The sequence below is a fragment of the Hemiscyllium ocellatum genome, chromosome 19 (assembly GCF_020745735.1).
Source record: "Hemiscyllium ocellatum isolate sHemOce1 chromosome 19, sHemOce1.pat.X.cur, whole genome shotgun sequence".
Classification (NCBI taxonomy): Eukaryota; Metazoa; Chordata; class Chondrichthyes; order Orectolobiformes; family Hemiscylliidae; genus Hemiscyllium; species Hemiscyllium ocellatum.
The window spans coordinates 38650679-38665928 of NC_083419.1; the positions used below are offsets into that span (position 1 = coordinate 38650679).

Here is a 15250-nt window from a genome sequence, read left to right on the forward strand (position 1 = left end):
ACTTGCTGAGTCACCGCCATCTTGGATCTCCGAAGGTGCATCTTAAAGGATAAATAAGACAGAGATTGACTGAGAGAATGTTCCAGAGCTTAAGGCATGTCCAGGTGAAGTAATTAAAATTGGGAATGTTAGAGACCGAGATTGGAAAAGCACAGTTGAGTTACGTGGCTGGCATAAATGACAGAACCAGGAAAAAGGTAGAAAACAAAGAATTCTAAGAGGCAGTACTGAACTAGAAGCTAAAAAATAAGGGTTATAGGTGAACAGAACTGGGTGAGAGCAGAGATACAGGCAACAAAGTGCTGAACGACTTTAAGTTTATAGTGGGTGGCACATGTGAGGCCTGCATTGGAATAGATTTGATATAACAAAGACATGAGAGTTTCAGCGACTGAATGAACTCAAGAAGGGGAAGCATTAAGTGATGTTACAAACGTGAATCTCGCAACTTTCGCAATGGTACACATGTAATTGCAAACTCTCCATAAGATAACAAGCTTGCAACCAGTCTGATTCAGTCTCAGACAACCTTCAAGGAAGATGTTAACCAACAAGGTTTGTAGTAGAGTTTGAAGACAATACTTTCAATCTTACTAATACCTAATTGGAGGAAACTTCTACTCATTCAACATTTAATGTTGGTTAAGCAATCTTGATAATTTGGGATAAATGGAAGGGTCAAGAGAGGGAAGTAGAGCTTTATGTAGTCAGCAAACAAATGGGAAGATTGACATAGTTTCCAGACAGCATCACCAGATAGGATGAACCAAGGACAGATGTTTTGAAATGGGAACCAGAGATATGCTGCAAGAGTAAACAGAAAATCAAAATGCAGGTGATTCTTTTGACAATAATTGCATAATGGAACCAGACAAGTAGTCTCACCAGAGTGGAGTGGCATCTCTATGAAAGATGGCAGACAGGTGAACAGGAACAAAAGTTCACCTTTGTCAAGATCATATTGAATGGAACTTAGTTTCAAGACAGCAGCTTCAGAACTATAGCAGAGATGAAAACCTGATTGTAGAAATTCAAACATAGAGTTCTGGGAAAGGGAGCCTCAATTTGAAAGGCAATAGCACATTCAAGGACTTGTAAGGAAAGGGAGGTTGAAGATGGGTTCACTGTAGCAAGGATTCAAGAGTTGTAGAGTTTGGAGAGATGGCAGCAGACTTATGGAGAGAGGAGTCATACTCAAGAGGAGACAGAAACTTTAACAATATCGGTTAGTAAGGGAGTTAGAGGAAAGTTGGGTTGCCAGAAATTTAACGGGAATTGAAGATGGATATAATGAGCTTGGAGAGGGATTGTGAGAATACGAAGAAAATCTAGAAATTCATAACAACTGTTGTGAAAGATTACACTAGTTTTATCTGGATAAAATGAATGCAAAATGCAACCTCCAGGAGTTAAGTCTGTAGCTTATCCTTCAACGGGTGTCTGACTTGATATTTCTCAATTGGCATTAGCCAATTACAATTTCAAATACACTTACACTAATTAGTTTGAATTATCCATTTTGAGCTGAAAAATGTGTTGCTGGAAAAACGCAGCAGGTCAGGCAGCATCCAAGGAGCAGGAGAATTGATGTTTCGGGCATAAGCTCTTCTTCAGGAATGAGGAAGGTGTGCCAAGTAGGCTAAGATAAAAGGTAGGGAGGAGGGATTTAGTGGATGGGCATTGGGAATGCGATAGGTGGAAGGAGGTTAAGGTGAAGGTGATAGACCGGAGAGGGGGTGGGGGCGGAGAGGTCGGGAAGAAGATTGCAGGTCAAGAAGCCAGTGCTGAGTCCGAGGGGTTGAGACTGAGATAAGGTGGGGGGGAGGGGAAATAAGGAAGCTGGAAAATTCTGCATTCATTCCTTGTGGTTGGAGGGTATCTGGATGTAAGAGGAGGCGCTCTTCCTCCAGGTGTCGATTCTCCTGCTCCTTGGATGCTGCCTGACCTGCTGCGCTTTTCCAGCAACACATTTTTCAGCTCTGATATTCAGCATCTGCAGTCCTCACTTTCTCCCATTATTCATTTTGAATCAAGCAACTTAATAACAAAGAACTTGAGTGCTGTATTTAGGTAAGAGCAAATTCTTGATATTTTAAGAAGAAATACTTTAATACTTATCATGATGGTATAAAACATTGTAAGTATCCTCTTAAAAGTAATATAGTGAAGTAATGTAACACAAGCATGACATGATTCAAACATCAGCTAGCAGTTCAACTAATGATCAAATGAACATCAATGTTGAATAGAAAATGGTTATTTCCCTTAAAAGAATAAGTGTCTTTAGATAAAACTAGTGGCTTTGTGTGAAAAATGACATTCTTAGATGTGGAACAGCTGGACTCTTATTCTAATAATATTTCATTAATCTATCTCAGCAATATATGGGCCACAATTCTCTTTCCCTCATCTTTCATGTAAATTTGAAAATCTGTGAGGAGGAACGGCAACAAATAACATTGTGCAGTGCCATAAACGTTTTCAAATTGCAATTTTTATTTTACTATTTTTACATTAAAAATTATAAAAAGTAATCTACATTCAATTTACATTACTTACAGATATACAGCATAATTAGAAACTCAGAAATTGAGTTCATAAAATATTATTCTACATTTGTTAAAGAACGTAATATTTCAAATTTTGCCGAAGGGTGCAGTTGAGAATGATTTTAGCTTCTTTCTCTGGTTAGTCACCAGTATTGCACAATATCGCTTACACTGGCAAATACAGATTTTAGCTTGATCATTTCCTCATCATCAATTCCAAGTAACAGAATGTCAGAGTTATTCTGTAAAAAAAAACAATATTAATTGGAAGACAGCATAAATGAAAAAATTTCAACAATATTACGTTTACTCAAAGTCATATAGCATGGAAACATTTGTCCATGCCAACCAGATATCATAAATTAATCTAGCCCATTAGGAAATAATGTCGTAGAAGAACTTCCACAAATATGAAGGACTCATACTGCAGCATAAATTACTAGGGATTACATCTTAGACAAATGAAGTGTTTATCTTTCATTTTATCAGTAATTATTTGCTATTGCAAGACACACCTGCAATTGTTCATATTATAAAGAGGGACTTTGAAATGGATGACTTAATGAAGGATTAGTATTAGCAGTGACTGATAGGCTTTTTTTAAAGTAACCAGATTCTCCATAGTTATGAAAATCTCTAACACTGGAAACTTCATTAAATCTCATTTGCTTGCGCTTAATTATTTTGAAATATATATCCTACCTCTGAAAAGTTATATTAACCAACTTGTGAATCTTCGGCCAGAGAGTGGTGGGCCTGTGGAATTCATTGCCACGGAGTGCAGTGGAGGCCGGGATGCTAAATGTCTTCAAGGCAAAGATTGATAGATTCTTGTCGTCTCGAGGTATTAAGGGCTACAGGGAGAACGCTGGTAAGTGGAGTTGAAATGCCCATAAGCCATGATTGAATGGCGGAGCGGACTCGATGGGCCGAATGGCCTTACTTCCACTCCTATGTCTTATGGTCTTAACTGAATTGCATTCCTGGTTCCACTTACTGCTGCCAATCGAAGCTGAGAAATTAATGAACAGCCACATTCCAGACCTTATGACTAATGAACAATTATAGATGGTGTAGCCAAATATGGTTGGGCTGAGAGTGTTTCTCTAAGAAACCCCTACAGTAATACCTATGGGTATGATCATTAGTTTATTGGCCCTGTACAACCTCAATCACCTCCCCTGGCATTAGATACACTTCCTATTACTAACCCGAATCCTCACTTAATTTTGCTTGAGCTACTTGGTGTCACATTGGGAAATATTACCTTGACGTTGAGAACAATTACATTCTCTTATCTCCTCCTACATTTAGCAAAGTTTCATTTTCTGAATTAAAGTTGTGATAAGACCAGCTGCTGAATGGTTATGGAAAATCCGAACCAAGCATCAGCAAGCTGTTTAATGGTGAGTAGGCAATGTTTTTCCTTCCATCAAGATTAAGAAGCTGACAGAGCTATAAGTGAATGAGTATTCCTTTAGGGTTTGTACACACATGAGAAGCTTGTACATTGTTAGGGAGAAAACTGCATCACTGCTGTATTTGCACATCTCAGCTAGGTCTGGCACACCAGTCTTCAGCACCACAAAAAGCCCATAGTCAAGTTCCATTGACTTGGTTGTGTCTACTGCACTTAGCCATTTGTTAATGCCACATGGAACAAATTGAATTTGCTGGTATTGGTGCAATATCACTTTAAGAGAATATGCAGCTAAGGTGGGTTTCATTACAGAACCAAAATGTAAAACAGCACATGTTCAGCCATCTCTTTGCTGCGTTTTCCTGTAACTTGTGTGGATTAGATTTGTGTACAAACTTACTGACAGTTTACTAATCCCATGTAAGAAAAAAGCAAGTGACACAACAGGCACCTGTATCAACAATAGGAAAATTAAGTGAAGAACAAATAGGAATGCCTACTTAGCTCCATGCACTAAAGCAGTTTGTAAATAACCTTACACACACACTAATTCCACCATGGAAACAGAATACAGGAACAGCAGTAGGTTTTCATTTAGCTTGGAGCCAAACTGTACCCTGACTTCATTTGTCCACCTATTAATTAACAAAAAAGATCTGTCAATCTTAAACTTAAAAGTAATTGAGCCATCATCTATAGCTTCTGTTGGAGAGTTTCACAATCCCACTATTCTTTGTGAAATGCTTCCCAACTTGTCTCCTGGTTATGGTTTGTAGGATTATGCTCCCAGGTACAAAATTCCCCAACAAACAATGGGAACTTCTCTTGATCTGCCCCACTAATTTCTTCTAAAAACCTATCAGAGCATCCCCATGTTTACACTGCAGAATACACAAAATATTGTACTATTTCTAAATTTGACCACTGGAGAACTGGTAATACACTTACAAATCTTCTTCCTAGGCTAATATTTTCCAAAGATAATCACGCTGAACGTTACACACATTAGTACTGATATGATTTAACTAGATCAATGTACAATGTAGCAGAACCCTTTCCTTTGCATCACGACAGCTGGAATATAGGTTTGAATATATTTTAGATTTGAATATACCTTTGTATCAAATGTTTAATTGTAATGATCAGTGCACTAGAATCCCTAAGTCTTTGAATTTCCACTGTTCCATAGGGCCTTATCAATATGCACTACAACCCTAAAAACAATTTATTCTCCCAACACTAACCACTAACCTCCTATACAGTAACCTCCTATACACATCCTCAACCACTCTCCTGCCTATCAACTCTAGACTGATCATGGGTGAAAACATGAAACGTCTAAGAAAGAGACTTGACCAACGATTATTTTAGTTAATAGACAGCTGTGGTCCAGGACTTCAGCAGGCAGACTTTTCAATTTATTAGTTCATCTGGCATGATACAGATTTGGCAAAATTGGACTCTTGAGTGTTTTAACCGGATTGCCATGAAAGAGTTTATCAAAGCCTAACTGAAGTCCATTAACTGCACTCCCATTATCTATACACCTAGACACCTCCTTGAAATATTCAATCAAATTTAGACATGATCCCATCCTTTCAAAGATACGCTGAGTATCCTTGATCAATCCTTCCATCTCAAAGTTAAAGTTTATTTTGTCCTTTAGAATTTTTCCCAATAATTTCCCTACCACAGAAGTTAGACTCACTGGTCTGTGGTTTCCTTGTTTAACCTAACTATCCTTCTCGAAGAATGTCCTCCAGTCCTTTCACATTCCTCTAAATGTGAGGATTTCAAGATTAATGTCAGAGCCTCTGCAATCTCCTCCCTTAACTTGCATAGCAGCTTAGGATACATCTCCTCTATGTCTATGGAGTTATCCACATTCAAGCCTGTTAAAACTGCTGATAATGTCTCCTCTGTCATATTAATTCATTCAAGTACGTCACAGTCACCCTCCCTGTATTCCATACTAACATCATCCTTCTCTACATGAATACAGATGCAAAATATGAATTTAAAACCCAAGGCATACCTACCAGTTCCACATGCACCTTTGGACCTTAGTCCAAAAGAATTCTACTCTTTCCTTAGTTATTCTGTTGCTCCTAATATACTTATAAGTACCTTTGGATTTTTTTAATGTTATTCGCTAGTGTTTTTCATGTTTTCTCTTTGCTCTCCTAAATTTCTTTTTTAAGCAGCTCCCTGTCGTTTCTATATTCCTCTAGGACATCCACTGTTTTCAGCCTTCGGTATCCACCATAAGCTTTATTTTTTTCCTTATCCAATCTGTGTGTCCCTTGACATCCAGGGTTTTAGTTGGTCCCACCCTTCACCTTTTATGAACATACTGGCACTGCACTCTCACAACTACTCTTCTGAATGTCTCCCACAGCTCTGATATGAAGTTTCCTGCAAGTAGCTGTTCCCTACTTTGGCCAAATCTTTTCTATATTAATATTGACCTTCTTCCAATTCAGAACCAACATTTCTAGTCCATCTTTGTCTACATCCATAATTATCTTAATACTTTCTGAATTATGGTCACTATCATCAAAGTACTACTTGCTTGCCTTCATTCCCTAAAATTAGGTCCAGTGCCATCCCCTTTCTTGTAGGGCTTAAAAAGCTCTCCTGGACACATTTTAATAATTCCATCCTTTCCAAGCCTTTCACAATCAGTCTATTCAAATTATACATTAGTAAGATGAAATTACATAATATTATTACACTATTATTTTGACACTTTTTTGAAATTTGCCTACAATTTGTTTATCTCCCACTGACCAGGAACTGCTTCATGTAATGTTGACTGTAGGATATGCTCCCTCATGGTTGCTATTTTGCTAGCTACTTATTTCAGTTTTTTTTTGTTGAATTCAAATTTCACCATCTGCATAGTGGGATCCAAACTCATATCTTCAGAACATTAGCCAAGGGTTACTGCAGCAATAAATGAAATATGGCAACTGATATGTGCACGTAGAGTCATAGAGATGTACAGCATGGAAACCCGTCCATGCCGACCAGATATCCCAACCCAATCTAGTCCCACCTGCCAGCACCCGGCCAATATCCTTCTAAACGCTTCCTATTCATCTACCCATCCAAATGCCTTTTAAATGTTGCAATTGTACTAGCCTCCCCCACTTCCTCAGGCAGCACATTCCATACACGTACCACCCTGTGCGTGAAAAAGTTGCCGGTTATGTCCCATTTAATCTTTCCCTTCTCACCCTAAACCTATGTCCTCTAGTTCTGGAGCCCCCCACCCCAGGAAAAAAGACATTGTCTATTTATTCTATCCATGCCTCAATTTTGTAAACCTCTACAAGGTCACCCCTCACCCTCCGACGCTCCAGGGAAACTAGCCCCAGCCTATTCAGCCTCTCCCCGTAGCTCAAATCCTCCAACCCTGGCAACATCTTTGTAAATCTTTTCTAAACCCTTTCAAGTTTCACAACATCTTTCCGATAGGAAGGAGACCAGAATTGCACACAATATTCCAACGGAGGCCTAACCAACGTCCAGTAAGCCGCAATATGACCTCCCAACTCCTGTACTCAATACTCTGCCCAATAAAAGAAAGCATACCAAATGCCTTCTTCACTATCCTATCTACCTGTGACTCCACTTTCAAGGAGCTACGAACCTGCACTCCAAGGTCTCTTTGTTCAGCAACACTGTCTACGACCTTACCATTAAGTCCTGCTAAGATTTGCTTTCCCAAAAAAATGCAGCACCTCACATTTATCTGAATTAAACTCCATCTGCCATTCTCAGCCCATTGGCCCATCTGATCCAGATCCTGTTGTAATCTAAGGTAAATTTCTTCGCTGTCCACTACACCTACAATTTTGGTGTAATCTACAAACTTAGTAACTATACCTCTTATGCTCGCATCCAAATCATTTATATAAATGACAAAAAGTAGAGGACCCAACACCGAGTCTTGTGGCACTCCACTGGTCACAGGCCTCCAGTCTGAAAAACAACCCTCCACCACCACCCTCTGTCTTCTACCTTTGAGCCAGTTCTGTATCCAAATGGCTAGTTCTCCCTTTATTCAGTGAGATCTAATCTGGCTAACCAGTCTCCCATGGGGAACCTTGTCGAACGCCTTACGCCTTGTTGAATTCCATGTAGATCACATCTCCGCTCTGCCCTCATCAATCCTCTGAGTTTTTTTGAAAAAAGTAACAATCAAGTTTGTGAGACATGATTTCCCACACACAAAGCCATGTTGACTATCCCCAATCAGTCCTTGCCTTTCCAAATACATTAAGATGTCACAAACAGTAATAATAGGTAATCTGTTGTACCATTGCTAATTTGTTGTTAGTTGAGGGTTAAATATTAACCAAAATCCCAGGCAGCATTGTAAGACTGGATAAAAGGCCAGCATCCCAAAGTACAGCAACTTCTCATTTCTAACAGCGTATCACTGGTGTTGCATTAATGTTAGTCTAGTTTAGTGAAGAACAACTTCAGCATTCAACCATCTGAATCAGAGTCACTGAGTCATGACTGATACCTAATCTAATAAAGTTGTACGCTAGTGTTTAACACTACGTGTTTAAAAGGACTTAATTCAAGTAATGAATGTAAAATACTTACAGACCAAATTGGCACTTCCTTCAGTTCTTGCTTTTCCTTGTTTGTTCACAGTCTGCTGTGCTTTACTTTGCTCATCCCCTGTGAGTAGTGCTTTTATTTCTGATGGTATTTTTCCCTGGTCCATTGCTGTGCACCACTGCTTGTACTACAAAATAAAAAAACACCAGTGTAGACTTCAAATACAGATGCAGACCAAAGTCTACTTAAGAGCTCTCAAAAAGTTCAGCTGACAGTATCCACTGAAATCATTCTAAATACAATTGTAAGTACAGATACAGGAACTTATCAGTTCAGGGCAGCAAAATATTACATGTAAAGAAGCAGCCCAGAAGGAATAGTCTAAAATTGTTGCCAAAACGATGCTTCAAGTTTTACCAAAAAGTTATGAAACCTGACAAACAGAAATGTTCAAGAATCTTCTAAGGACTAACCAGCTTTAGAAATGTGGCAGGATTAATAAAACAAAAAAAGTTACCTTCAAAGGCCAAACCATGTTTCTCATGCTTTGTGGTACTAATGCTAGTCATCAACACTGTAACTTACCATCTCTAGCTCTTCCCTCAGAGCACAGATTGCTCTCTCTCTTCTAGACACAAGCTCTTCCAAGTACTGATAACGCAGTTTCTTTCTTGCTCTGCATTCTCTGGCACTCTGGCGACTTCTTTCAAGCTTTGCCTTTAAATCAATTTTAGCCGGTTTACGTCCTCGCTTTCCAGGTTTCTTCACTTTACCTCCCACCACCTGGGAGAGGAAATGTTTATAGGGATAAACAAAGTATGACATACAGATACTGCAGTTCAACAAATTCCACCTAATAAGTATTTTGAAATTTACATTTATTGAATTCAGACAGAACACACCTTTTGCTCCATTTTCAAAAGATCTATGAACTGTTAGCCCTTAAAGCTATGAAAGTTATAACTTCCCTTCAATTAATGACAAGTTTAGGGTATCAATCTAGTATATTAACATTATGGCCTATTTGTACCTCACACTTTACTGTGCCCATTTGTAGTTTATTTTTAAATTGCTAACTTTAAATGGGATTTTACAGAATATGTGGCAAAATTGTTTGCACACACCAATATAATTTGGATACTGCCCAAGATATATATTGGATGGGAAATACACAACTTAAAAGGGAATCACACTTACTGTAATAAAATGAGAGATCAGCCACTTTCCCCTATATTTGTACAAGCTTTTTTTTAGTCAAACAGGAATTATGAAGCAATTATTACAAGGTTGTTTGAGGGAGCTTGTTACAGACGAATTGGCTACCAATTTCCCACAAAAAACAGAAATTGCTGTAAAAGCTCAGCAGGTCTGGCAGCATCTGTGCAGAGAAATCAAAGTTAATGTTTTGGTCTGGTGACCCTTCCTCAGAATGCTTCTGTAAACTCTGTTCTGAGGAAGCATCACCAGACCTAAAACGTTACCTTTGATTTCTCTTAAGCAGATGGTGCCAGATCTGAACTTTACCAGTAACTTCTGTTTTGTTTCCGATTTACAGCATCTGCAGTTGTTTCGAATTTTACCAAATTTCCTGCACTACAGCAATGTCTATACAACTTCAGTCGCTATGAAATACTTAATGTCTGGTGTTGTGAAAGCCACTATATAAAAGATTGATATTGTCTCTAACCTTTTGCTGTTGACCTTTATGACAGAAACAGAGCTTTAACCTTTCAGCAGTGGTACATTGCACTTCTGCCTGTCAATTTATCAGCTATTTAACTCAGTTAATTCTTTTCTCATCCCTTCAAAATTCACCTTTCATTAAATTTAGAACCCCAGTTTTCTGATTCTCAAATCTGGCAATAAATTCAATCATGTTATCGTCAGTACTCCACAGGTGTGTCTCACCACAATCTGATTCTGTTACAATGCTCATCAGAAAATATAATTTGTTGCCATGCAGGCTTTAACATATATTGTTCCAGAAAATTCCCAAATACAATGTGAAAAGCACAGAATCTCAAATATTATGTGAAAATTCAAATTTCACATCATATTCGCATTTTTGTTCCACGTGCTTCTCTGTTCTTCAAATTTACACTTTACATCACCCATTTACCCAGTGTATCAGGAGGTCTGAATCAAGAGTGCGGTGCTAGAAAAGCACAGCAGGTCAGGCAGCATCCGAGGAGCAGGAGAATCAATGTTTCAGGCATAAGCCCTTCATCAGGAACGAGGCTTGTGGGCCAGGGGGCTGAGAGATAAATGGGAGAGGGGGTTGTGGCGGGGGTGGGGTGAAGGTAGCTGTGATGCGATAGGTAGCTGAAGGCGAGGGAAAAGGTGATAGGTCGGACAGGAGGGTGGAGCAGATAGATGGAAAAGGTGATTGACAGTTCAGGAGGGTGGTGCCTAGTTGGAGGCATGGAATTAGGATAATGGGGGTGGGTGGGTAAGTCAGATGAGGAATCTGTTGAAATCCACATTAATCCTGTGTAGTTGGAGGGCCCCCAAGGTGGAATATGAGGTGTTCTTCCTCCAGTCACTGGGTGGTAAGGGTTTAGAAATGGCAGAGGTCCAGGACCTGCATGTCTTTGACAGAATGGTAGGGGCAGTTGAATGTTCAGCCACAGTGTGGTGGGGTTAGTTGGTGCAAGTGTCCCGGATATGTTCTCTGAAACAATCCACAAGTAGGCATCCTGTCTCCCCGATGTAGAGGAGACCACATCGGGTGCAATGGATACAGTAGATGACATTGGTGGAGGTACAGGTAAATTTCTCTTGGATGTGGAAGGATCCTTTGGAGGATCCAGCACCACACTCTCGACTCTGATCTCCAGCATCTGCAGTCCTCCGTTTTTTTCAAAGAATCAGGAGGTCTGTGGTGTTACAACATGGGGTTAACCCTGCTGCTTAATTTAAACCAGCAACACAGAAAAGATTTATCCTGGGCAGTAATCTGTGAAAATTTGAGGGGCCAAGAACTATTTAAAGTAAAATCTAAAAACTTTCTTTCTTAAAACATAACAGCAAATAATTAACTAACAACTATTTACAACTCCTTCCTCTAGCCTATCTTTGACTTCCCCTTCTATAATACTAGACCAATAAAATCCCCAATTAAGATTTACCAAAAATTCAAATTTCAAAAACCGACAGCTATCGAATCTTCCTTTTTACATCTTCCTCTGTAGATTTGCTCTCCAGGTCAGTGTTGATGTTTTTTTTCTCTGTGCAAACTCCTTCTCTAGACAGGTCTCTGTCAGAGAGTTCTTACTGGCAGCATACACCTGTTGGTCTTTTGGCAGTTCTCCCTCAACTGTTCAAGCTTTCCCAATCTTATACCCCAAAGCATCAGATTGTGTCACTGGCTTTTAGTATTGCCAATATACTAAATTCAAACTTGATTGAAGTTTGGCATTTTTCGGGGTACATTTTAAACTGATTGCCCTAATTCAAAGTTTTTTTTTGTCTCCAGGCAACCAGCTACTCTAGCTGTTGGACCAAAAGGTTACATTGTATCTTGTTCAGAACATTTGGTGCTGTCACGTACTTCTGCTAGTTTTTAACTCTCTTAAAAAGGTACAGTACACTTCTACACCTTCACAACACCCACCCCTTAAGAAAAAAATGAACCGTCATAATGAAAAGATGGCTTCTTTGTTTTTTACTTACATTTAACACATTACCCTAACATACCGATAACTTACATAAACATTAAAAAATACAAATCTCATCTAAACTTTATCAGTTAAATACAGGATAATGCATCTCAATTACATTCTTACGACCCACATGTACAATTTTTAAACTAAAAGTCTGTAACATAAGACTCCAATGAAATAGTCTCAGCTTTTTGTCTTTAAAGCGTTCTAAGAATGTAAGCAGATTGTGATCTGCGTATACAACCACCTCAGATGCATTGTTCGTGACATACACATTAAAATGGTGTAAGACCAGTACCAAACTCAATAGTTTTTTTTCGATCATGGAGTATTTCATCTGGTGGTTGTTGATCTTTGAAAAGTAACCAACTAGCAGGTCAATCCCATCCTCACCTTCCTGTAGGAGTACAGCTCCAATCCTGTCACTAGCATCGATGGTGACTTTAAAAAGTTTGGTGTAGTGGTTAATATTGATTTCAAATGGTCAAATGCCTGCTAGCATTGTCCTGTCCACCGAACCTTTGTGTTCTTCTTCAGCAAATTGGTTAACGGTGGCACTACTCTGCTGAAATTTGGAACAAACTTCTGATAGAATCCGCTGTGTGATAAGAATCAAAGCACCTCTTTCTTCGAGGTTGGTCGTGGAAATTCCTCAATGGCCTTCGCCTTTGCGTTCTGTGAGGTCAACCTTCCACGATCGATGTTATGTCCCAAGAATGTCACCTGTGCTTTCACGAATTCAGTTGTACACAACTAGCATTGCAATGATCAATGATAATTAGCACCGTTTTCTGTAAACTCAGAATGTCCATGAACAGCAACTGACACACTGGTGCTAATAAAGGCACTGGCTTCCAGTTTCAGAAATTGCTGCCGTGCATGGGTCTTGGGAGATTTTGAAACTGTGTTCATAATTCAAGGTAAAATAGAGGGTCCCTGTGACCTGTTCTGAACTTTGCTTGGCAACAGGTCTGGGGTGATTAAAGATCAAAAAAGGGCCCAGATTGTATTACTGGGATGACAGTAATGGAGACAATGGCAGCAGTTCAAGTTTACATTAGATTAGATTAGATTACTTACAGTGTGGAAACAGGCCCTTCGGCCCAACAAGTCCACATCAACCCGCCGAAGCGCAACCCACCCATACCCCTACATTTACTCCTTACCTAACACTACGGGCAATTTAGCATGGCCAATTCACCTGACCTGCACATCTTTGGACTGTGGGAGGAAACCCACGCAGACACGGGGAGAACGTGCATGAACCTCCCAAAGTCTAAAAAAAAGTTAAAAATAAACAATTGTGCTTTGTACTGACTGTGAAAATCAAGAATAACTAATTAGCATTTCTACCTGGATGTGAAGTTGCCATGGGGAAAGAGTGCAGAAGAAACCATTTTTTGAGATCAAGTTACAGACGTCTGTACAAATCAATGAATATCACAAACAACAGTTTTACATTATCAGTCAAAAAAAAGAGACTGCTTGGGCTTTGTCAACTAACAGAGCTAGGTACAAGAGGGAAAATGTCTGTACTTAAAGAGATGCATCTCAGAGACGTTTAAGGACACTGATGTGGCCAGAAGGGAAGAATCATCAGTGCCGGCTTAACAGCTTGAAGTGGATTTAAGATTCTTTCCAAGCAGATACTTAAAGTTACTACTTGACATGACCAGAAAATGCAGACCTAATGGAAGTTGGAAGGAACTATGGCCTATTTGCTACAAAAACTCAAATTCCATGAAGTGGGAGATATGAGTGTAACTAACAGATAGGAAAATTCCTCTTACATATCAGAGCTAGAACAACATTTAAGTAGTTTGTAACAATAAGTGTGTAAAAATGTGAAAGCTTACATAATTAATTCAGATACTAACTTTGTTAAAAAAAAGTTTCTAGTTATGTTTTCGATACTATATGTTCTTTTACTGAATGTATGCCTCTGTCACTTTGTGTACTTTCTCTATTATTTACATATCAGAAAGTATCATTCATTTGTGCTAGTACTGTAACATCACCATATATTTTGTGAAAACCCCATTTTAGCAAGAATTCAACTTCTTTAACGAAACACATACCTGGCACAAACTTATTTAAATACCTAGATTCTTTTAATATTGTTTTTAATAGGCTGTAATAATATTACAAATTTAATCTATCCTTCCCTTACGATACTATTGGTGATTTAAGGACACGTTTAAAATAAGTATAAGCGAAAACAGAGCTGAAACATGTTTACAAACATGGCTCTCCATGGGCCCGAGCAGAGACATGTTGATACCACTCGGCACACTCACCTTACTATCATCCATACTGGGCCGACCAGCCACTGCCTCGGTCAGACACCAACACTAACAACCTCCAGGCTCCGGTCGCCAGGAGAGGCCCTGATTCCGGGCCCTGTCAGCAGCAGAGGCCGCAGCTCCAGACCTTGTTCTCTCCTGACCACTCGCTTGAAAACAAACACTGAGGCGCATGTGCAGGATCGTCATCACTCGGCGACGGAGCCTCTGCAATGTCACCGCTGCGCACAAGCGGGCCCAACCCCAGCCAAGACGTACAACAACAACCTTACTCCACAACACTAACAACCCAATATCCTCAAACATCAATATACCCAACATCCTCAAACACCAACAACCCAATATCCTCAAACACCAACAACCCAACATCCTCAAACACCAATATACCCAACATCCTCAAACACCAACAACCCAATATCCTCAAACACAAATATACCCAACATCCTCAAACACCAACAACCCAATATCCTCAAACACCAATATACCCAACATCCTCAAACACCAACAACCCAATATCCTCAAACACAAATATACCCAACATCCTCAAACACCAACAACCCAATATCCTCAAACACCAACAACCCAATATCCTCAAACACAAATATACCTAACATCCTCAAACACCAACAACCCAACATCCTCAAACACCAATATACCCAACATCCTCAAACACCAACAACCCAATATCCTCAAACACAAATATACCTAACATCCTCAAACACCAATATACCCAACATC

General features: G+C 39.4%; 1 protein-coding gene across 1 annotated transcript; it reads right to left on the reverse strand.

Moving 5' to 3' along the window:
• Window positions 1-2535: 2535 nt before the first annotated feature.
• Window positions 2536-14672, reverse strand: crebl2 (cAMP responsive element binding protein-like 2). The gene is made up of 4 exons (XM_060839373.1): window positions 14507-14672; window positions 9133-9330; window positions 8590-8734; window positions 2536-2791 (listed from the first exon to the last, which is right to left on the reverse strand). Coding segments are annotated over exons 1-4 (360 nt in total). The 5' UTR covers window positions 14522-14672; the 3' UTR covers window positions 2536-2789.
• Window positions 14673-15250: the final 578 nt, after the last annotated feature.

What these genes read in the sequence shown, in the direction of transcription:
- crebl2 (XM_060839373.1), bottom strand. An exon ending in TGAGGGAAGAGCTAGAGATG is followed by an intron (nt 8,735 to 9,132) that starts GTAAGTTACAGT and finishes TTTATTTTGTAG; the next exon opens with TACAAGCAGTGGTGCACAGC.